We start from the raw sequence: 23,702 nt of genomic DNA, 5'->3' as shown, positions 1-23,702 counted from the left end.
GAAGTATACAACATTCACATTCACATATATTTTTTATAATCAGTGTTGATTCTATGTTTTTATCTCATTCTGAATATTGTACAAAGTAGATGCCTGAGTGTATACTTACTTATAAATTTATAAACATACTCGAAAGTACTATCCACAGCTATAAGCTAATACCACTGGTCTACCCTAGTGGCAACAATGCACGCTTTAACTAACTTCAATGAGCTTTGCACAGACATGCAAGCTTCTGCTTTCTGAACGGAATTACCAACTATTTCTGAACTGGAATAGAGTTTACTAACTGGATACAATAGAGAGGAAAGTATTATAATAACTAGACTATATTATGGTACTACAGCTGTCTGTACAGCGTGTTTTGAAACTATACAGGCCAGAACGCACCCATTGTAAATCATGGCACCATTTTAATTTGAAAATATACGCGAGCAGTCCCAACCTCTGCGTTCTGGCCTTGTATTGTTTCAAAACACGCGTCTGTACATAAAAAAATTGAAAATAAAAAAGTACGTTTTCGCAAATATCGTAAAGACGATTTGTATTATATTATACTTTGTATTATACTTTATCCATGGTTAGATGCGAATACGGATATTCATGATAAGAATAAAGTATAAACTATAAAGTTTAATTATTCCAACTCAACCTATTTAATTGAAAAGATACAGACATCGCCTAAAGGCTTTAGGCTAAAGCTATAACTATTACCCTTCTGAAACTGCAGAGGTAGAGAGAGAATCTTCGTAATGATATTTATTTGAAACTAGGAAGGTCGAGTAAAGTTATCAAAACTGGTTAAGTATAATAAAGGGATCAATCCTCAGTAGCCAGAAATGATATTTCAACACACAGTAGTGAAATAATAGTAATAATACTTAATAACTTTATTTCGAAATCAATTTGATGATGATAAAAATGATAATAATATCTCTTGTTGCGATTAAATTTAATAGCAATCTGTGCGAAATTGAATTTCTACTGTTTGGTTTCGCTTAAAATTCAGCTATATTATACATTTTATTTTAAACTTTACTCTAATTTTAATTTAATAATAACATAAACCGACGTCTGACCTAACCTTAATTAGTCGAACTAAATTGTCACATACATTATCAAATCAAGCCTAAAACACGAGCACTAAACGCAGACAGACTATTAGTCACTGGATCCAGGTTTAGCCCAGTCTAAGCTGAGAGCTGAGACCTGAGTCATCGGACGCCTGTCGCGACGGACTTTCGAAATAGACGTCTAATTACTGTCTCTACGGCTGACTGTACTCCAGCTTAGTTAATTACCGACTCTATGGCCCACTGTACTTGCTTCTAGCTTAGTTTTGGAATTAAATCGGTATTAGTTTTGCGACGGATCGAGTCGAGGCTGATTGATAGATTCCTCATTAGTAATGGTTAGAGTTTCGTATTCTATTCGCAAGCGAGTTCTGATCCGTTAAACGATATTTAGACGTGTATTTACAGCTTATCAATTTATCTATTATATAGTTAATCGTTTTTTTCTAATTTATCGAAGTTTTCTACTGGAGGTGTAGGGAAAGAATTTGGGCGATCAGGTGCCACGATCTAGATTTGTTTAATCTAATATTACGAAATAATCTAATCTATCTTTGATGTGATATCTTTCTTTGTAATGGGAAGGGAATGCAAGTATAGACGTCTGTTGAGAAGCTAAGCTGCATTATGGAATGCGAGCCGTGTAATATTATGTGTAAGTATAGTGTAAGTTATTAATAACAATTACCTGTAAGTTGGAGCGCGACCGCCGCGGCATCACGCCCACCACCTCGCCACGCATGATCGACTCGATCACTGAAAAAAACACTACCGTTAGTAACAATTTTATTGGGATATATTCCTGCAATATAAGGGTTGTTATTTTGAAATAGCCAATGGAAATTACAAATTAGGTTTTTAGCTGAAGCGAGTCAATAAATTTGGACTACCTAGGGCTTTTCTTTTCGGGTCCAGCCAGACTCGTCCCATTCCACACTCGACCCGGCCACACTCGACCCGAATTTCTAAAATATGATAAGGTCTAGGTACTTTTGTTGAAATGTATGAAATGTACTGTCAGCCACAAGAGTTTTTTTACTGAAATTATAGTTAGGTGTTTTATGTGCTGATTAATTCAAACAAAAGTAATAATTTGTACTTTTAATCATTTATTTATCATTTTCTATAAACATTATTAGTAGGTAACACATGTTTTGAATTATAAACGTAATAAGTAATAATAAATATTAACAAAATAAGTAACTATTAATAATTATGTGTGCTAAAATCACAGTTACACAAAATATCTTTACAACGAAAAATGTATAAAATCCTTTTTATAAAATCCGTTTGCTGTTTATAAAATTATAATTACTTCGCAGTAGCCCTTGCTTATCAAATGTATAAATTACAATACAAGTAAGTGCGCGAAAGATATGGATGCAGGCCATCCAAATCTTGACCATTGTTATCGATAACCCGTTTATTTCAGGCTAAAACAATGAGAAGGGTAAACTACCTCTCTCTGTTACTGAGGTCAAACTTAGGCTAGTTTAGTCAACATATTTCTTAAATTTAAGTGATAATCACTTTATATGCAATCAATTAAGAAATCCATAAACATTTTCTGTCGACTGTACTTTGCGATAAGAAAAAAAATACAAACAAAAATGAACCTTATCGAAATTATGAAATTCGGGTCGAGTTTGGCCGGGTCGAGTGTGGAATGGGACGAGTCTGGCTGGACCCGGCTTTTCAGCGTGTTGAAAGGATTAAACAGTCAGATTAGCGTCAGTCACTGACTGCCCAGGGTGCGCCGGAAGTATGCATTCAGCTTAACTGATCCCTATCTCTGCGATGATGATGATAGTAATTTTAAGTTTATATATGTATATATGTGTATGTATGTAATGTATGTATGTATGTATCATGTATATAATTATTTACTTATATTGTATAGGTATAGCCCAACTAACACCGTAGCGTTAAAAAAACTCTCATATAACTTGTATAATGGTTCCATTCGAAAATTAAAGTGTTAAGACATAGCTGTATAAGGGTGTAGGAGAGTGCTCTAACTCACTTATAACCACGAAAGAGGCCCACGATTTTGAGAGTAAAGGCTTTAGAAAGTCTGTAAAACGGTGTCATTGAAGTGTTTAAGTTATAGAAAGCCTGTAGTACGGTGTCATTGAAGTGCTAAAGTTACTATAGAAGAGCGTTTAATCACTCTCAGCTAGAACTTTTACCGGTATAGTTGTAGTTGTAGAATGGTTATTTGACTCCCTGACTCTTATTTGTTTGGTAAAAAAGGGTTAAGTGAGTATGTTACCGTTTTTCGAATACACTTTTACCATACAAGTTGTATGTCTTTGAAAATAATAGTGTCAACAGCAATCATACGCGACAGTATTAGAGTGACAGTATTGATCATTACTAAATAACAGTAAATATAAAATATTAACTTGACTTAACATGCTTTGTAAATTGAAAATAATATGCCATTGTAATTTTACTGTAATGTATACCATATTTCCCACCTCAATTTTAATGCGCTCCGAATTTATTAAGGATTTCAAATGAAACATAAGTAAATATAAAATAGACGACTCAATTTTGTATTTTTTTGTATCCTTGCTGTATGTCCATTAGTTTCATAAATCGATTGGCATGACTGGAATGACAAAATTCACATAAATAAGTAAGTATTTTAAAGCAAAATATTGTTTATCCCAGCAATTTATAGGTTAGGTTGCCAATGCAAATGGCGAACTTACATTTAAGACATATAGACTCACCTAAGTCATCTATTACACTTTTTGAAATAGAACACCCTTAGGCAAGGGTATTATGCAGTCTTAGTCGATCCGCACAGTCTTGCTTAACACCGTTACTTTTACAGTCTACTTGCCTAACGCAATAAGCGTAAGTTAAGTTAACCTTAAAGATTAAAACTGCATTGTTGAGTTTTCCAACACTGTAAGAATCTTGTCTTACTGCACTCTTGACAAAATCTCTTTTATAACCAATTCCTGCAGCCTAAATTCAATATGACACCTAAAGATTTATATGAGTATTAAAGGAAACCACTTAACAACCATAAGTGTTAACAGGTGTCAGTAAGCACTCTTGTATAGCTTTAGGTTCTAGAAACAGTTTAAACCTATAACATCTTAATTATAATTGCTTTGACTAATACCATGTTAACACTTAAACCTGCTGTTAACACTAATTTCATTTGTTAACTCATCTTTATCACTTTATGTTAGAACTGAGATAATTATAACACAGTTATACAGGTTAAAGTTATAAAAATAGCTGTAACTGAGGGTAAAATGTTTGTTGGGAGTTATATTAATATTTTGGTTAGGTACTCAATTTAGACCATCTTCTATCGTAAGCACTACCAATCACTTTTTCAACATCACCAAAGGTTAACTGGTAGAAAATGTTGCTAGCATTAAGTTCGCCTTTGTAACAATTTATTGTGTTCAATAAAGAGTTTAATAATAATAATATGCATTATAATACAGGTAGGTATAGTTGATATGTCAAATAGCCGGTAGTGGTTGGTAAAGCCGAGGGCGGAGGCTCTATTAAGACCTCGATCGAATACGGATACGGAGTCTAGCTGGCCAGAGCGCTGACTCTGACTCTAGCGGATCCCGATTTTGAATCCTGACCAGGGCACACGTTGACCGACAGATATCAGATTTCGTCGACATTCAACGCGTGTGTTCCCATCGCGCTTCCTCAATGAACCTTTAGCCACATCTTGTCGTGCTAATCCCGCGCCCCGTGCTAGCCCCGCCTCACGGTCTCACCTCCGTCCCCCAGCAGCGTCATCTGCACGAGCGCCGGGTCCTCGCTGTGCTCCTCCAGCACCGTGTCGTCCGTCACCGTCAGCTCCTGCGGGTGAGGGGTAATGATGAGTGGCAGGAATATATGGAATACAGTGAATTGTAGCGGTATCAGACCTGGGCAGAATTGATGACAGAGTAGATCCTGGATGTGGTATCCAGGGATTACATAACGTGGTAGAACATAATGGTGTAGAGTGTCATCAATGTAGAGTAAAAAACTAATGTTGTAGTCACTATAGGAAATCTCTGAGTTGCCCGATCTCTCTGATCCCTATTCATAAATATAATAAGTGAAATAACTGATAGGGATTCAAATTTTATTAATATACCTGGATAGATTACACTTAAAATATACCTAGAATGCATGTTAAATATTATGTGTATTATAAAAAGTAATTATTAGTGTATAGTTCGGCAACAACAATACATTACCCAAACTTTGAGATTAACACCCGTTTTATATCATAACACAACAACAAGTTAGATCAAATCTAAACTAAAACAACACGGAGAATGTTGTCAAACACAGTAATAAAGAACTTAGCCGACTCCTCAAGCTACTGCGAACTTCGGAACAAAGATAGAACTTCCGAAGTTACTTCGGATATAAAGAAGGGGTGTGGGGGGGTACTCAAAACTTGGACGTTTCAAAAGTCTGGCCGGGAGATTAACTTGGGCTCACAGAGTTCGGAACTCGCTAATTCGGAGTATAAATTTGTTTAACGTCGCAACTTTTTTAACTGTAAGTAATTACTTATGGAACTTGAAGATGGATTGGAGTGCTCTCTTATGATGTTACTTTGAGGAGTTGCGTCAATATTCTCGATAATATTTGAGATATTTTTAGAATATAAGTCCCTACATAGAATTGTCGCACGTATTGACTGGATGAAGTAGGCCAGTATTGTGTTCACTCATCACTCCGCCTATATACATTAACTAACTATGTGTGCCATGTCCATATTATACAATCTTAGGCAGATATAATATCAGTTTCGCAGAGATCATAGTCATTGTTAATAATATGTGTTTACATATTATGTGTTATGTACATAATATTTCTGTGGTCGTATGACTCATAATCTCGACAAGTAAACCACCTCGTACTCATAGCTTGTAGGCGTAGGATGAAAGTGTAATAAAATCCTTGTATGAGAATATTATGTCAATGGTATCTTCATACGTAAGATACATACATAAGTAAATATATTATGTGTATAATCTTTTCTACCCGTTTATAGACAACAACTAAACATCTTCCATCTGAGGCACTTTAAACACAAATTGATCCGAACAAACAACTAAGTTTGAAGAACAAAGTGAAATAAGAAAGCGAAACTTTACACCCCACGGGGTTTCTCCGATACCAAAGTTATTATTAAGTACTTACTTCACATTTTGTTATCTCCCTCTAAACCCTTAACGAATCCTGCACATAAAAACAACAACTCGAACACAAAAAATATGAAACCCGGGTACCAATTCTATACTATTTTTATTATTTAAGCTCAGCCAGCCTAGCTCCCGTGTAAATAGGAGCAGCAAGCCTGGATGCAGTATACAATCTTACCCAGGGATAAAACGAAACACCGAAACCGCTCAAACTTACCCCAGTATGTTCATTGAACCCAAAAATAACCGCCGCCGTATACTGAAGGAGCAAGCCTGGATGTTGCAAAAGTGACGTGGGGGTAAAAACAAATAACAAAACTGCCCAAACTTACCCCAGTATGTTCATTGACCCCAAATATAACCGCCGTATACCACTGGGTAGCCCCAGCCGACCGGTAGACCTGCGCCCGACAGCCTCCCAACACCGTGGGCGTGGTGGTGAGGATGCGCTGCCCGTCCTGCAGGGTGCGCCAGTCCGCAGCCTCAGCCGCCAGTGACGTCAGCAGGTTAATTTCAGCTCAGCAAGCCTATAGCTCCCGAGTAAACTGAAGTAGCAAGCCTGGATGTTGTAAGAGCTGACTCGGGGGTAACACGAAACACCGGAACCGCTCAAACCTACCCCAGTATGTTAATTGAACCCAAAATTAACCGCCGTATACTGAAGCAGCAAGCCTGGATGTTGCAAAAGGGACGTGGGGGTAAAAACTAATAACAAAACCACTCAAACTTACCCCAGTGTGCTCATTGACCCCAAAAATAACCGCCGTATACCACTGCGTAGCCCCAGCCGAGCGGTAGACCTGGGCCCGACAGCCTCCCAACACCGTGGGCGTGGTGGTGAGGATCCTCTGCCCGTCCTGCAGGGTGCGCCAGACCGCCAGTCTGCTACCTCAGCCGCCAGGGACGTCAGCATGTTAATTTCAGCTCAACCAGTCCAGCTACCGTGTAAATTGGAGCCGCAAGCTTGGATAGTGTAGAAGCCGAACCACCGAAACCGCTCAAACTTACCCATTGACCCTGAGCTTAGCCAGTCTGGCTCCCTAAATTTGGAGCAGCAAGCCTAGATGCAGTAAAACCGGGGTAAAACAAACAACAACAGCTCAAACTTACCCCAGTATGTTCATTGACCCCAAATATAACCGCCGTATACCACTGGGTAGCCCCGGCCGAGCGGTACACCTGGGCCCGACAGCCTCCTAGCACCGTGGGAGTGGTGGTGAGGATCCTCTGCCCGTCCTGCAGGGTGCGCCAGTCAGCTGCCTCGGCCGCCAGGGAGGTGAGGAGGGCCTGGTCCAGCCCCGCCGTGGCGCCGGCTAGGTGCGCGTCCCAGTCCTGTGGGGGAAGGTGGAACGTTAATCGGGGTAATTATCCAGCCGTGCGGCGCAGTGAAACATTGGAACATTCATTTGGGAAAGGATTTTTTTGAAGTAGTGTAGGACGCCCTCTTGCTAGATGGGGTGACGAATTGCAAAAGGTGGGTGGTAATAATTGGATACGGAAAGCTGTAGATCGCATCCAGCTTTGGGAGAGGCCTACCTCCAGCAGTGGACTGCCATAGGGAGATGATGATGATGATGAATATTTTTTTATGTCGGTTTTGTTTGAAGAATAGAGGTCTCTGGATTTTTGTATTGTTGCAGTTGGTATTTAATTATTAACCTACTTGTGAAATTATGAAGCTGTTAGAAAAGTAGATAAGTACTTATTCTAAAAATGGGCTGTTAATTTGTCATCCATATAAGTAGCTTGACTCTTGATACCCATTCATCATTACTAACTAAACACAGAGCAATTAGCCCACAAGACAAATGGTTGCGTTTTGTTTGAATTTCCACTCAGTGTTCTTAAATCAAAACACACGTTTTACAATGGCTTTAAATTTCCAATACGGTACGTCACAGCCGCCATTAGCGTCCGCATCGCCGCGTAGTTGATAAGAGTTACGATTGCGTATGACAATAAACAAAATCGCTTGCACACGACTGTGTGATAGCAGAAAACGTGCAAGCGAATTTATGTCAATGTTACAGACGCGCACCGGCTCTCACACACACACACACACATACACTCACGCACACACACAAGCGCGGCGCGTCCGTTGAACCCACCCTCCCCGCCCCCCTCGCTTCTACCTCCATCCTATTTGCTTCCCTCCCGGTAACTCTATACAAAGTACATAGGCACTATTTATCGTACACAACGCGCCTCTATTCAATGCAGTTAGCTACAGTTGCCGCAGCTTTCCGAGATAAATAACTAAGGTTAAGCACGAAGGACGAAACGTATAATTGGTGTAATTTTAAAGGCCTAAGAAAGATTTATCACTCTGCAATGCATAAATTAGTCATTCATTTGATTCACAAGATAAGTACTGTTATAAATTTTAATCGAGATTTGGGGAGTCTCCAGTGTCTCTTAATTATTTAAAAGGCTTCAGCAATCTTGGCGATCGGAGTCACGTTTAATTAAATAACATAAATCGTGCAAATTGATATCTGTGACTCAGCGAAAGTGAATTTGCTTAGTCAAGCGACACTTCTCACACAACATACAAAGATAAAATCATGCGTCGACATCAAAGCATCGTTTCTAAGCTCCAATCCAAACATAACCCCGTAAAAGCGACACGACGTCAGTAAAACCTTTACAAAGGCTGATGATTTAGTGAGAAAGGTCTAGTTTTGTATACAAAAAGGTTCAACTTGACGTTACGCGTAGAACACAACCATCTGTTGTCCGTCACAGCCCAGCAAGTCGTGACTCAGCCATACTTTCTTACGTAACGCTTTATTGTGGGAAACAACATCTGTTTTTCTTTGTCTGCTTCAATATTATTGAGGCGATTGTTTTTATTTACTGTTGGGCCGGTTCCAAAATAAGAATATTGATGACATTTAATGTTGAGGCTTTTATTGGGCGGAGGTGATAATGTAATAAAAATTCAGCCAGAATGATCCAAACTCCCTTATTATAAATAAAATGAATACTAAATAAATATGTCTGATTTAACCCCGCTTTAGACTATTGATTTGTATGAAATCTCTTGACTATAACCGGTTCTAAACCAGAACTATCTTTATAATAAGGGGGTAAGTAACAACCTAGACTATTTTAAGAATCCGCAGAATCCGCTCTGAGCGAAATGTGAAGTCACGTCACAAGGATCGATACTAGCCGAGTCAGCGCAATGCGGCCAGCCACTGGCCCAGTCACTGGCGGCCAGCGCGCGGGGCAGTGCCCCAGTGTGAGCCCGGCCGCCGCCGCCACCGCACGCGCTTACCCCACGGAAAGGGTGTCTATTCACTATGCCCGGTACATACTGCGCCGTTTATGGCTGCAATAATAATAACAACTTCAATTCCCCTACCAAAATGTTGACATACCACAGGCTGCCTAAGGAGTCTGATAGGTATGTATACCTATGTTGTAAGATGATTGTATGACTGGCCCTAGGATAGTAAGTAACATGTCTAAGAAATTGCAATTAAATGAGGTAATTATTTAGTAATTACATGTGTGAGTATTCTGAAAGATCTTTCTTTTTCTTGGCAGATTGAAGATCTGGCTGAAACAAATAGGTCGGAATGACATCATGCAAAAGAAGAATCCAAGGAACTACTATGTCTGTTCCATTCACTTCGCTTCTGACATGAAAATAAACAAAAAACTACACGACGACGCGGTGCCAACACTCAAATTGCCGCCCATTTGTAAAACTGGTGAAGAAAAAACAAAGCGAGCTCCAAAAAAGAAAACAATTAAAACTGTTGATAAAGTAGTAGTAACAGTTGCTACACAGACAGACAACAGTATATTCCCCTCAGATGTCAATCAAAGAAAGGCCATAACAATCGGCACACAAACAATGCTCACTAAAGTTGGTGTTAGACTCACGAAAAAAACTGCGCTTAAAAGAAGAAAAAAGACGATTGCAGTTAAAAAGGTTAAGGTGGAACCAGAGACTTTCAGTAACGAGGTGAAGTTAGAACAGGAGGAACAGGACACACCAACTTGTGAAATAATATTTACCCATGTACCCATTAAGAAAGAAGTTAGTTAAATACAAACTTAAGAATATTTTTTAATTCTACGTTGCCAATAATGTAATATTTGTAAGGTATATATATATATATATATACTACAGAAAATTAAAATATTACTTATCATAATAATTAGGTAAAATAATACTTGAATGTTTTGTTTCTGTCTATGTAGTATTTAAGCCCTATAGCTTAGCTCACTTCATATACACTTCGGCAGTTCATATACTTATAAAATTGAATAAAGAATGAAATTGCGACACGGCTGATCGACGCCTCCGGCGACCAAAGGGCTGGCACGTACTACATACCTAGGACAAAGGATAAGCCTCGCCATTCAGCGGGGCAATGCGGCCAGCCTCTTGGGAACCTGCCAAACGAGACGGCGGCGGCGGTGGCCTAGAAAATATTTTTTATATACCTAGATAGCTAGTTTTGTAATATTATTACAATTATATATAGGTACTTTTCTAGTTTATGTAAAAAAAAAAGTTCATTGTTTCAATTTTTATTATTACTAAATAAAATTAAAGTAAACTTGAATTTATAACAATATACTTAATTAGTTAGAGTTCTGTAGAATAAATTAACAGGGGAGGATAAGACTACAAAGAAACTAAAATGTCATTGTGGTCCAAGCGGTCCAACCGCATCATATAGGTTATTTGTAAACACCTTATAAATATTCAGATTCATATCATATATCATACAATGATATTTCAATGAAATTGAATTTTATATTTTCAAATAAATCCCTGGAAATCGTTAGTAATAGATAAGTACTTTATGTAGCATTGTTTTTTTTCAAGCTTTACTAGTTACTAGGTCGACCGCTGACTCTCACTATCACGTTATGTAAGCTTGACTAAATAACGATAAAAAGTATTAAAAAGTCAACGGAACACTTGACTGACCAACTCGCTCGGCGAAGCGAAACCTCCTACATTTTCCATCAAATCAGTACTCAAAGTGAAGCGAAAGGAAATCCATTACGCACAGACTGGGATCATTTCGGGTAACCAAGTCGATTATGCTTCAGGATTCGGTAAATACAGACCCTGTTACAAGGTGATAAGAACGAACGGCCCTAAATGAGGTGCCTAGTTTAGTTAGCTCGTCAGCAAATTGGTTTGTATCTACATATCGGGATTTATATACCTAACCGGGCATCAGAACAAAGGCTAGACGTCGGGGTTCTATTTCAATCTGACCACGCTTCGCTTCTCTACCAAATTAAGCTTATTTCTGTTCATTAGTTAAAGGCGTTAGAAACCTCGACTTGACTTACCATGTATTAGACTTCAGGAGAATTAATTTCCGGAACGAGAGGCCACCCGCGCGAATGTAAGGCAAGAACTGTCTATTGTTACAAATAAAAGCAGTGGGAACGAACAAAACATTGCATTACGTAAGTGCATAACATTGCAGTGTCAAGTTTTCATACCGGTCGTCAGCTGATAAATGCAATTAGCCAGCCAACTGACACGGAATACGTCGAGTCTCGTAATTTGAGTGTAATTGCGTGCAGAACATGCCAAAGAAACAGGAGCCCGATACTTTACCGAGAATCACTATGAATCACCATGCACCTTTTGCTTTTACTACAAACACTGATTATGTACTTACTTAAATTATGTTATTATGATTTATTTATAGGTCTCTTGGGACAGGTATACAAAATGCTCTTTAAGTAAGTATTCTGAATTCGTCATTTTCTTTTATTATTCATCTTGTTTCCCATCAATACAGTCAAAGCGATAAAAGAGCCATAAATTATAGAGTACGAGTCAATACCAAATTACTGATAGTCGATCTCTCGAGGAAACCACAGCATGTTTGTTACACACGCCTATATCAATGTCACGTCTCCCTGTTACCCCTTACCCCGGGGGTAAGGGAGTTACCCCCCAGTGGGTGGGGCAAGCTGGAACAAACTTCCCTCGTTTAAATTCTGCGGAGTATGTCTGAGTTTCGTTGCGTGTGTGTTGACATGGACGGGTTGAAACTTACTTTTTAGTGGTCTAGAGTTTGTTTGTAATTGACTTTGGAAAGATTTTCGTTTAGATACCGATACCCTAGTAATTGTGATATACTGTCATTGCTTTTAACGGATGGACATAGTTAAATAGTTATACTTAGTTTACTTGTTATTTAATTAATCATGGAAGTAGAAAAAGAAATAATTTTTTTCTACTTCCATGGCATCTATACTTTCTTAGACAGAAATATAATGACCTCGAAAAATGTTGATATTTGCTAGTTTCTACTAGTAACTTCTTACAAATTTCCAGCACTAAACGATATAAATTACATTAAAAAGAAACCTCCTTCCACCCCGTTTGTGAGCAAATGGAAATTACTTCTCCTTAGCGGAACTTTATGAAATAATAATGATAAAAGAAGTTAATTTGCGTCGAGCTCCAGGAATACGTATTGTTCAGGTTTCTTTGTGTTAGAAATACATAATACCAACTTAGATTTATAATGAGGCAAGTAATTAAATAGCAGGTAGGTATATTCCGATGAAATCTTTTGAATTTGTTTGACATTCATGATTGATTTTGATTGTGTAATGATAAATTCAAAGTTAAATGCTAAGGAACATATTACATAAGTTACTAACGTATGCTCAGGTATAACTGTTTCCATAAATTTAAACCATTGTCAATCTTTGTAAGTTGATTCTATATTTATTCTATATCATCCAAGGACTTTGTATTACTTATTTGACATCATCCTACTCATAAGCTCGTAAACTGTCAGCTTAGAATAACGTACCCTCGCTAAACATGATTTTTTTACTACCTGAATAGAGCCAAAGAAACACACAAAGAGATAGACCGTCCAACAAATCATCCAATAACATTATAACAGAGACGAGACGTCTGAGAGTCCCTACTGCGTATTAGTAGCAACTTGCCGCACAAAGGTTCCGGAAAAACACCCCCTAACAGGGGGAGATTCGGCCATAATTATAATTCCACGAGGCAGCTACGAAAATAGCTCGCAACCACGACGCCAGCGCCACCTGGCAGATATCATAAAGGGGCGGGGGTAAAACGGGGGGGAACAGAACAGAAAATCAATAATACGAGCTGCCTGTATCAAAACATCGCACCCCTTACCCCGCGCGCCGCCCCACCCGTCTCCCGGGAAAATACCCCCCCTTGTTTTCCAGACGACGTCCTTGATACCCCCCTGCCCCCTCGCGTCCATGAAATTAGGATAAACACTCGATGCGTCTGACGATTTGTTGGAAATTGGGTCGGACTGTCGCCTTGGTTTGTTTTGTTTTGTCTTTGTTTCGTGATGCGCTTTTGTTTCCGTTTTTGTGTTGGCGTCGCGCGGTAATGCATGGGGTTAGAATTTATAAGTACTTTACTGAGAAGACAGTAGGTTTATACAGGGTGGAAATGAAAATGATGGTTTTAGGCAGGGTGGACCAAAACGGTAAAGATTACTTATCTTTATTTTTAGAATAATTTTAAATTGCGTAAATTAGAGATAAGTATAGAAAGATATAGATAGTTAATAGTTATTGAATAAAGTAGACTACTAGAATCCTGTGTTCACGAGTCTTCCAGTTTTACAGTGGTTGTTAGGAACGATTAAAAGGCACCTATTTCTCATTAACTATCAAATTTTGATTGTACATAGCTGCCGTAATCGACAAATGGTCGCAAGTAGCAACACTACAGTTGCAAGCTATCTAAAATACTGAGAATACAAAAGAGGTCGTCAAGTAATATTTTGATTACATAACGTTAGCATAATAAATAATAAATAGTAATGGCGGCCGGCAGCCATGAGTCAGCAATTCCTTTGAATCTCAGAATAATGAAGTGTTGAATGGCAATTTTATTCCGATGATTCATTCTATTTACTGGTCGTATCGTGTCGCGATGAGAATGCAAACTATACATCTATTTCCGATTCCGATACTGTTTTAATTTCTGGTGTGGGTGACTTATGCATCTGTAAAATTATAGGTGTCATAAACAGTCTTACCTAGAACGAACTTGTTTTGACTAATATTTTCGGATTCAGAATGTATTGAATTTGACACTAATTACTTCGTTAATTTATTTCGTTTTGACTTTGCGATAGGGTCCTAGGACACATCAAGATAAAGCAATCAAGATCAGGATAGATAGACACTAAGATATAATGCCACTCCCCGTTTTTCGCCGGATTTGTACTCGGGTGTTAATATTTATCTATCTATGTATCTAGTTCTAGGTCGGGTGGCCGTGTGTGAGATGTCCCCACATATTATCATTATTATATGGTTTATGGTTGTTTTTACCTCCTTCTTTTGGAGGTTTATTCCCTATCTCACGGCCCTCACGGATGTAAGCCAAATGAAGAACGGCTAATTTTGGGATGTAATTACTGATGTTGTTAGGAATTTACATACATACATACCTACATTATGCCCATGACTGTAATCCCCCTACTACTGACTACCCCGTCAAAGGTGACTCGCAAGCGAGTCACCCACTCGCTTTTCGCTGTACATTTACACTCACGTGATAGGTCGTGAGCCGTATCGCCGTTTTAGAATTAGCACAATGCACTTAGGGTACACATCTAGAAATCTAGATGTGCTGGTTTCCTCTTAATGTTTTCCTTCACCGTAAGAGCAATTCCTTATTTCTAAAGAACTCATAGGTACATGGCCGGATTCGAACCCACGACCTCACAAATCTCCTCTCGTCTTATCCGTTACACCACTACTGGTCTATGTTGTACCTGGTAGGGCGGCAGCGCGGCGTAGTCGAGGAAGCCGAGCCGGCGGTCGTGCAGGAACTCCACGGGGTGAGCCCCCGAAGGGATGGCCAGGTCCGACGCCAGCGCCGTGAACGTCTGCGGAGGATTGGAGAGTTAATTTCATTAAAATTTATGCCTATAGTTTCACAATAGTCAGTTAGATCATTAACACCCCTGTTAAATTGTAATGTCATTAATTATAAGTCATCGCCATATTAAATTCTTGACAGTTGTGTCAAAAGTCAACCCCTAATCCCTTGTTATGATCTAACAGAGTATGGTGAAACTAGAGCTGAACTTGTACTGTCTGGTGTTAAATTGGTGTCATATTTACATGGAAGTAATAAGTAAGTACAAGCAAGGTACAAGAACTTAAGAATTAACAAACCTACCTAAGTATTTGCGTGGTCAAGTAAAACCTAAATGTACCTACATAATGCCCATAAGTACTTCATTTATTAACTTCTATCTATCTGTTTTTATCTTAAACACAAATGTTTACCTTGAATCTTCGTCAAAATGGACATAATTCATAGGTCGTGCGTACAGAGAACGTGACTTATCGCTGCCTCGTCACCGTATGCATAGACCTGTCTCTTATCTATGGATTTAGGACTTTAGGAGCGAGGTGAATGTCGTTTATTTATTTATGCAGGTAGTATAATTAAGTGACTTGCTAACCTATTTATAACGATTGTACCTACTCTTGTCGAATGTAAAATTGATGAAATATGACGAGTGTGTGAGGTATCAACTGTTGTGTCTTTCAACGATAAAATTCTACCCTACCTAAATGTCTTGTATGAGGAGGCTTATTAGTACTACCGACCGAGTGTCTTTCCCTACCGCCTGATATACTCACGCCACATTTAGAAATGTGTAGTAGGTAAGTTCGTTATTGTACAGGTCATATTTTAACAACTTCCCATGGTATAATAATAATCTTATGCTGCTCACGTGCTCACAATGTGACTGTGCTCACAAACGTGTAACATGTTGATACAATTTCACCCTCTAAATTTTTTATAAAGAATAGGACCTGAACTTCAATACTAGATAATCAACCTAAAATATTACTGAAAACTAACACCTAACGCCATCTACATAAGTGTTATAGAACTAATATTTTTTTAAACATTGTAAAGGCATTGATAAAATTTTATTACGCAGGTACTTATATGATTTCTTATATGAATTAAACTTAATGTAAAATTTAAACTTACCAAAGCAGGCCATTGCACTTCTTTTCCGTCTAAATTTCTCGGAGCCCACACTAAAGTCCTTTCCACTAAAAAAACACGAAACGTCCTTCGGGAGTAGACCGCTACCCATTCACGGCGGTGCCAATCTACTCCATCGTATTCCACTAAAACCTGAAACAATACAAACATATTGTTAAAATTAAAGGTAAAAATTGTTTTACTTTAGACAATATTTTTCCGAAACTGTAAATGCTACTACTAACGCCATCTTACGTAACTCCGCACAACTACTAACTAAGGGCAGGATACTACTTTGATACCTTGCTAACTGGTATATCAGACCAAACAATTCATCTTTAAAATCGCTAGATGGCAGCAGGAGTTTCGCTCGCAGCGCCATATGAAAAATCGTGAAGAGTACGCGACCCCGCCCATACTGTAACACATGCTAGCGTAAAAAAGAGATAGCCAAACAAAATGAGATAGCAACAATAACAAATCCATTATCAAGAAGAAAGATCGCTGGCTGCTTTCCAGCCTTTGCACTGATGTAAAGTGCGTTATTTTTCTACAATAGCAAAGTGAGTTATTTTTTAATGAAAATGTATGAAAAATGTCCCTCTGTATCTAGCTCTCAGGTGCAGAGGTAACTCACCTATGCTCATGACAGCCGACTTATTACACTAGAAACATTACTCTTATCGTGCACCTTGCTTACACCCGCAAGATAATAATTCCGACTTACTATATAGGTACTTACAATGTCTTTACCTACAACCGTCGTCGGCGTCGTCACTTGGCAAAAAAACCGTAGGAAAGCTTTACAGCAGTTTCACCCGAGAGGACTATCGAAATAAATACCACATCGAACAATTTGGCCAGAGGCTGGCTGAAGCATCGAAGTTACTTTTAGACATTACGAACTTCTCAGCTATCTGTAAACATGATGCAACGCGTGCATGCTGCTTGTTAACTAGTTTCACCGATGTTTCCAGAATACAGATCATTGTGAGTGTAGGTAGGTACGAGTGGTTAGAGTGGAATAGATAGTTATTTAGTATGGAGTTAGGGGCCGGTAGTGGCTGGATGAGAAAGGCCGAGTATAGAGTGTCGTGGAGCTTAAGAAAATCCTATGCACAGATTGCCCAGCAGTGGACGATTACGACCTGATGATGAAGTAGTTAGGTTAGATAGCATAATAATATATAGGTCCAATAATGCGGTAAGGGACCTATATTTATTATATCTGAGCGGACTGTTTCATAGCATATGATAAGATCACAAGCATAGAAGAATGAACCAGACCTTAGTGGAGATTATTTACTCATGACGACCGAATGGCGTAGTGGTTAGTGACCCTGACTACTGAGCCGATGGTCCCGGGTTCGATTCCCGGCTGGGGCAGATATTTGTTTAAACACAGATATTTGTTCTCAGGTCTTGGATGTGCCCGTAAAATGGCAATAGGCCCGCCCCCTATTACATTGGGACTAACATAACACTCTGGCGAAAAGTGGGTGCAGCAATGCACCTCTGCCTACCCCGCAAGGGAGTACATTAGTACAAGGCGTGAGTGCGTGTGTGTGTGCGTGTGTGTGAATGATGATAATATTTATAATGAAATCAGAAAAATTATGTCAACTGTTGGAGCAAGGCGCTTCCAAGGAGCTTCACAAACGACTAGACCTACATTTAGCCTCCTTATGTGTTACTGTCATAATTCCAGTGAGTTGGAGGGCGTCCCACGGTTTCTTTACACATTGTCATCTAATTAGAAGACAATAAACATTGATTGTCATTCGTTTTCAGTTTTATGATGTCTGACTCTCCTGACTCTCTTCCTGGCGTAAAATTTCAAAGCCGTCGCGTCGGTTGGCGTCGTTTCAGCGAAATGGAACGTAAACGTATTTGAGATAGTTCCACAACAATACATCACAGACGGCGGCAGCCGGAACTATCCTGGCTCTCGTTAAAGTTAACAGGTTTTCTTTACTGCAGCAGGAGTCTGCAGGAGGATGGGGTGGCAATGTGTGGGTGGAACGTGACTTTATAAAATGTATATATATGTGTGTTTATGTATGTGTGTGTGTAGAAAATTGAGTGAGGTAAGTGGATGAGGTGGAACTCTTAGAACTTTTAGCTTCTAGGAGTAGATGTATGAAGTAGCTTCTTATCTTAGCAAGATCCTGAAGTAGTCATATATTTATTTTACTTAAATTAGGTTATGTAGGTACCGAATTACGAAAGACGCGGATCTTCAGTACCTAAGTAATAATTAACATTAAAGTTTCCTACCAGCTTTGTAGATCACTAATATCCAAGATAATCAAAGTATCCAATCGGCATTGTTTGAGAGATGGGTAACCTTCAGCTGCAGGGCTTTACAAGGAAACAATCTCTAGTTGATTGCTTCAAGGTCAATCTATAGATCTAGCTGACTAGCTGAGGTACTGAATGAACATCAATCTGTGTACCTACAATGATACGAAATGGCTTCTAACTTGCTACCACAAGTTATTGACTCGACAGGAACCTAAATGACATATCTGGCCAAGAGTGCATGTCATTGTGGACCTCTGGCCATGGACACATATCTGTCGATGGACCGATATCGGATGTGGTTATCGTAAACTATGAAAGTTACTGTGCTCTTACATTGTATACGATGCAGCGCAGCGCCCCTCCTAGTGGTGATTATTATGAAACAAAAAATTCAAAGCAGTGCCAGTGCCTCTAGCGGTGGTTATTATCATGAAACAAAAATGACAGATGGTGAACTGCGCTCTTTTTGCGTAAAAAATATACTTGTCAGACTGCTACGAGTTTACAGGAGGATTAACAAAAGGAGTACATCCAGAGGGATAGTTTGGGAAAGGCCCATGTCCCGCAGATGTAGGTAAAGTACTTAATAAGTACTTATTCGTATTACTAGTAACATTTTATAAGTACAGGACCTATCTAGAGCTTACACATACCTAGATACAGTTTACAGACTAGACTGAACATGTGTAGTACGTAGATAAAATGCATTACACACTCAAGACTCAACGACATACGAACTCTAGGGTAAGTAAGTATATTCTTCATAACATATAAATTAAACAAAGGTATTAAAATTGAATAATACGGATACGACGCAGTAATTATTATTAACGAAGAATGACAGCTATGCCACCGACGTTATCATACACACAGCCGGGATCCAAACCTAGGACTTCCTGGCCTAAATTATGCAGAATCAGTTCAGAATCCACGATGACACATTTTACATTCACCACGTCAGAACCTAATTCCTGAGTGAGAGTACATGTGACGTCACACCGTCTTCAAAAGTTCATCTCTCTGACCCACATTCCTCGCAAGTTGGAGCTAAATACTGGAGTGACATCTTTGTAAGCAGCTCATCTGGGGCAAGCGTGAATGTGAAGGTGGGGGGTTTGGGTTGAAAAAATAAATATGGTGACTAGTGGAGGTATGGTGTGTAAGAGTATGAATTTGGTTTTGCGACTGTACATAGTAACACATAATCATGTATGTGTTGTACTGTAGTATACAGCCGCTAGCCGGTATTATGTAAAATCCAATAATGGACATACCTTAATATTTTAGCCATTAGAACCTAAATCTATACAAACAAATCGAATTTATACATATATATTCGTTTGCAAGGAAACACATTCTATATTGTTTAAACTATTTTCCCATGGCGTGATTCGATACCGGTACTTTCGGCTGCACGTTAGTCATCATCATCACCATTGTTTTTTGTTGTGATACGAAAGAAAACGTCTCCAGAATCTCTAAATTCTCTAACTTACGCAAGACTGCAGTAATACTTGCCTACGCTATACGTGTGTAATTTATGAATCCTCTCATGTTTAGCCCAACCTCGACCCTTCTAGCAAAAATCTAATGATGATCATCCGACCCGCTACAGCGAGCATAGATCAATAGCAATAGCGTGGCTGTCTGTTGCCGAGCTAAACTCATTATTTATAATAACACCACTCAAGGCCACAGAACTGGGGCAAGCCAAGCGGGCGAAAGATGCACTTTGCGCGGTACTGACGGGGACCACTCAAATACAACGTATTGAAATGAATGAAATATTGTTTATTTCACTTAAAAAATACTCGCACAGTCCATAATATAGTAATGTTCCACTGCAGGACAAGAGCCACCTCCAAGACTGAAGGGTGATTGGCATACATAATCTCCACGATTGGCGGGCAAGTTTAAGATATCACACAAGGCAAACATTTCAATTTTTAATATAATATAATATTTTACTGCAGGACAAGATCCTCCTCCAAGACTGAAGGGTGATTGCCATACATAATCTCCACGGTGGTTGGGCGAGTTGGAGATATCTATCACTCATAATGGGCCAGGCAGTGATGTCTTGGGCAGATGTCTGAGCTGGCTGATCGTAAAGAGTGGCGGTACTTCACTTTGGCCCTTTGCACTGGGGAGCGATAGGGAATATAAGTAATCAAGGCATAGAACGCTGGACTTTTGCAGTAGCAGAACTGGTCACTAACCACTACACCATCACACCACCACCACCATGGTCGTCTGGCGTGGTCCAGGAGATTACATCCAATCAGCAGAATTGGATCATGGTTATTTTATTGTGAAGCTTTGCAATGTTTGAACTATGAATGTGCGTGGATACAATTACAGGTCCTCCACTGTACAACGGTACAACACAGAATAGTTTTCTGTTCTGCGGTTGTTTCGTCATGATTGGGAAACTAAGTAATGGATGATAATTGGTGTCTCTTTTAGGAGATATTATGATATTATAGTGAAATTAACAGCTCAGCGAGGTTGCAAGATGAAGAATGACAAATTTAGGCACACTCCTTATTTCTCTCTCAGCCTTCCGTAGTCCACTGTTGGACATAGGCCTCTCCTAACGATCGCCACCCCAAACGGTCACCCGCCATCTGCATCCAGCGGCTTCCCGCTACCTTCCGCAGATCATCAGACCAACGGGTTGGGGGGCGACCGACACGCCGTTTGCCGACACGGGGTCTCCACTCCAGAACCTTTCTACTCCAGCGGTCGTCGGCTCTGCGGGCTACGTGGCCAGCCCATTGCCATTTCAGCGTGCTAATCCTTTTGGCTATGTCGGTAACTTTAGTTCTCCTGCGGATTTCTTCATTACGAATCCTATCTCGCAGGGACACGCCTAACATAGCCCTTTCCATAGCACGCTGAGCAACTCTGAGCTTGTGGATAAGCCCTTTGGTGAAGCACCACGTCTCTCGTCTCGTCTCGTCATCACTCCTTATTTATCCATTAGAAATTATTTACATAAAAAACGACACTTAATTTTTACATGATGTTTTGTAATTAGATGTTCAGATCATGGCCATGACAGATCATGGTCACCCCACTTTAACGATTGGCCCACGTCAAATACATCCGGCACGCCCCGGGGAAAAGGACCATTAATAAGTACTTCTCTAACCCCGGGCAGCTAGCAACTGACGCTAACCTGATACTTCCGAAGGGCTTTCTTTCAAAAAACCATACTAGCTCTAGCGTTTCTAACTGGCATGACTTTAACTTTTAAATATTGAGCATAGAACTAACCGATGCACCAGCATCCGGTCTGATCAGTATATTTAATATACACTACCAAGCTATCAACCGATAGTACCTACTTACTAACTATGAATATAAATAGACATTCTACGTACCCTATAGTGTACTATAGGTACTATTAGGTACTATAAGCAAACATGTTCATGAATTCAAGTCACATACTTCAATCGTTTTATTCTTTCCTGCGCCTGGCCTTCCTATCCGTGGTCGTACGTAACCAACGTAACAACCACGTCACTATCACAAGGGCATCACGATACACGTACTATTTGTACAGTCAGCCACGCAGGTATCTGACCCCCGTGTCTGTACGTACTTCGCCGAAAAGCACCGCCTACCACTTTTACACGATTCTTGGCTATTAGAAAGATAAAAATATGCTACGTAGTTATTTTTGAATGTGATAATTATAACTAGTCCCCCAACCCTCTCTAGGCCAGCGGCAGCGTGGTATACTAGACCTAAAACTCTTCCTTCATTGGAAGGAGACCCGTGCCCCAGCAGTGGGGACGTGATTGGTTGTGATGATGAATGATAACAATTCAACCGTAGGTAAATGTTCATCAAATACCTTAATCCGAAGGAAGATAGATATCTGCGTGGTAGAATGTACAATCAATACACATACATTTATGTATAAGTGTAAATATACCTATGGTATATGACCGAGCAGCCAGCCGCATACGTCCTACATACCTTACCTACATTATCTACATGGTCTAGGTCTAGATCTTCTTGGTATGCATACTATGTATTCTATGTATTATCTACAATACCTAAGATGTTTGCATTTACGCTTATGCCTGAGTGCTTTAGTGAAGCTACTTTGCTAGTAGGCCAATCCCACGAAAAAAAACATTACTAAAGTCGATGCTTATTCCAGGTCTCGTGAAATTTTCAGTTGCTCATAAGTACTGCAAAAACCGTTAATGAAATTTATAGCAATCTTTATTTTCCAACGCTTAAAACTAACCTACACAATACAGAAGGTAAGATGCAATACCTAGATAGATATAAATCTAAGGCTATGTCTAGCCAGCGCCGGAATAGGTCATCGAACTCTGCGACTCCGAATCGGATTCGTCGGCCGACTAGTTGCAAAACATTGCAATAATAACGCTCTCACGTCGCAAACACAGTTGGGTGGGTTGGGTGGTCGTGAATAGGTGTTTAGACTAGGTAGACATTGAATTCGGTATTATTTTCTTTGTATAGTTGAATGATGATGAAGGACTAGGATCGGCAAAGGGAATTAAGTAGTTGGTAATGAGATGAGATAAAAAAATACTGTCTCAGAAATTTATTTTAATCTTTCCAGAGATAATGGTATAATTTGTACCTATACTTACTTACTAATTATAATTAAAAATACATTTTTGCATCGTACGATGTAAACATAATATCCTCCATCATACAATACAAAGCTTTAAATGTCATTAACATTATTTCCTTTGTTTTATTTTCACGCAGTAACGATATAAATAACCATAAGAATTTAGTTCTTACTACAGCCTACCTAGGTATTAACGTATTCAATACTCAGTACCTATATCGATCAGCGAACGACATAAATCCAAGTACAGGCACAGAACAATAACTAGTACCAGTACAGTCTGACTAGTACAGACAGTAGTACAGGCGAGATTCGAGACGCCACACTTTCTAACTACCTAATATTTTCCAGACGTAGTAGGTAGGCCCAAGTAGTTATAAATTATAAAACATACTAAAAGTGCAACAGTAACTACCCCTTGGAGGATCATTATTATTTCCCCTGCGCCCCTCTGGTCCCATAATAAGTTAATTCAC

At 39.3% G+C, this 23,702-nt stretch overlaps 2 protein-coding genes across 4 annotated transcripts in view; one reads left to right on the top strand and one right to left on the bottom strand.

The window, feature by feature from the left end:
* LOC119692522 (lysine-specific demethylase 3A) overlaps positions 1–23,702 on the bottom strand; it is a 146,937-nt gene that overhangs the window by 90,535 nt on the left and 32,700 nt on the right. Inside the window, exons 2-6 of one of the 3 annotated variants that reach the window (XM_048629467.1) lie at positions 16,302–16,451; positions 15,061–15,174; positions 7,379–7,600; positions 4,838–4,922; positions 1,762–1,829 (exon numbers count right to left, since the gene is read on the bottom strand). In XM_048629467.1, the coding sequence (XP_048485424.1) occupies positions 1,762–1,829; positions 4,838–4,922; positions 7,379–7,600; positions 15,061–15,174; positions 16,302–16,451 (639 nt within the window). Of the gene's footprint in view, positions 1–1,761; positions 1,830–4,837; positions 4,923–6,485; positions 6,515–6,600; positions 6,739–7,378; positions 7,601–15,060; positions 15,175–16,301; positions 16,452–23,702 lie in introns of those variants that run through there. The other 2 variants (XM_048629468.1, XM_048629469.1) reach the window with 2 other exon arrangements.
* On the top strand, positions 9,478–10,373 carry LOC119692523. The gene is made up of 2 exons (XM_038113398.2): positions 9,478–9,677; positions 9,821–10,373. Exons 1-2 carry the CDS (start codon positions 9,574–9,576, stop codon positions 10,326–10,328), a joined length of 612 nt encoding a protein of 203 aa, XP_037969326.2. The 5' UTR covers positions 9,478–9,573; the 3' UTR covers positions 10,329–10,373.

Source organism: Plutella xylostella, chromosome 23 (assembly GCF_932276165.1).
Source record: "Plutella xylostella chromosome 23, ilPluXylo3.1, whole genome shotgun sequence".
Taxonomy (NCBI): domain Eukaryota; kingdom Metazoa; phylum Arthropoda; class Insecta; order Lepidoptera; family Plutellidae; genus Plutella; species Plutella xylostella.
The sequence above is the reverse complement of the archived record's forward strand: the minus strand, read 5'-3'. Positions and strand labels throughout refer to the sequence as shown.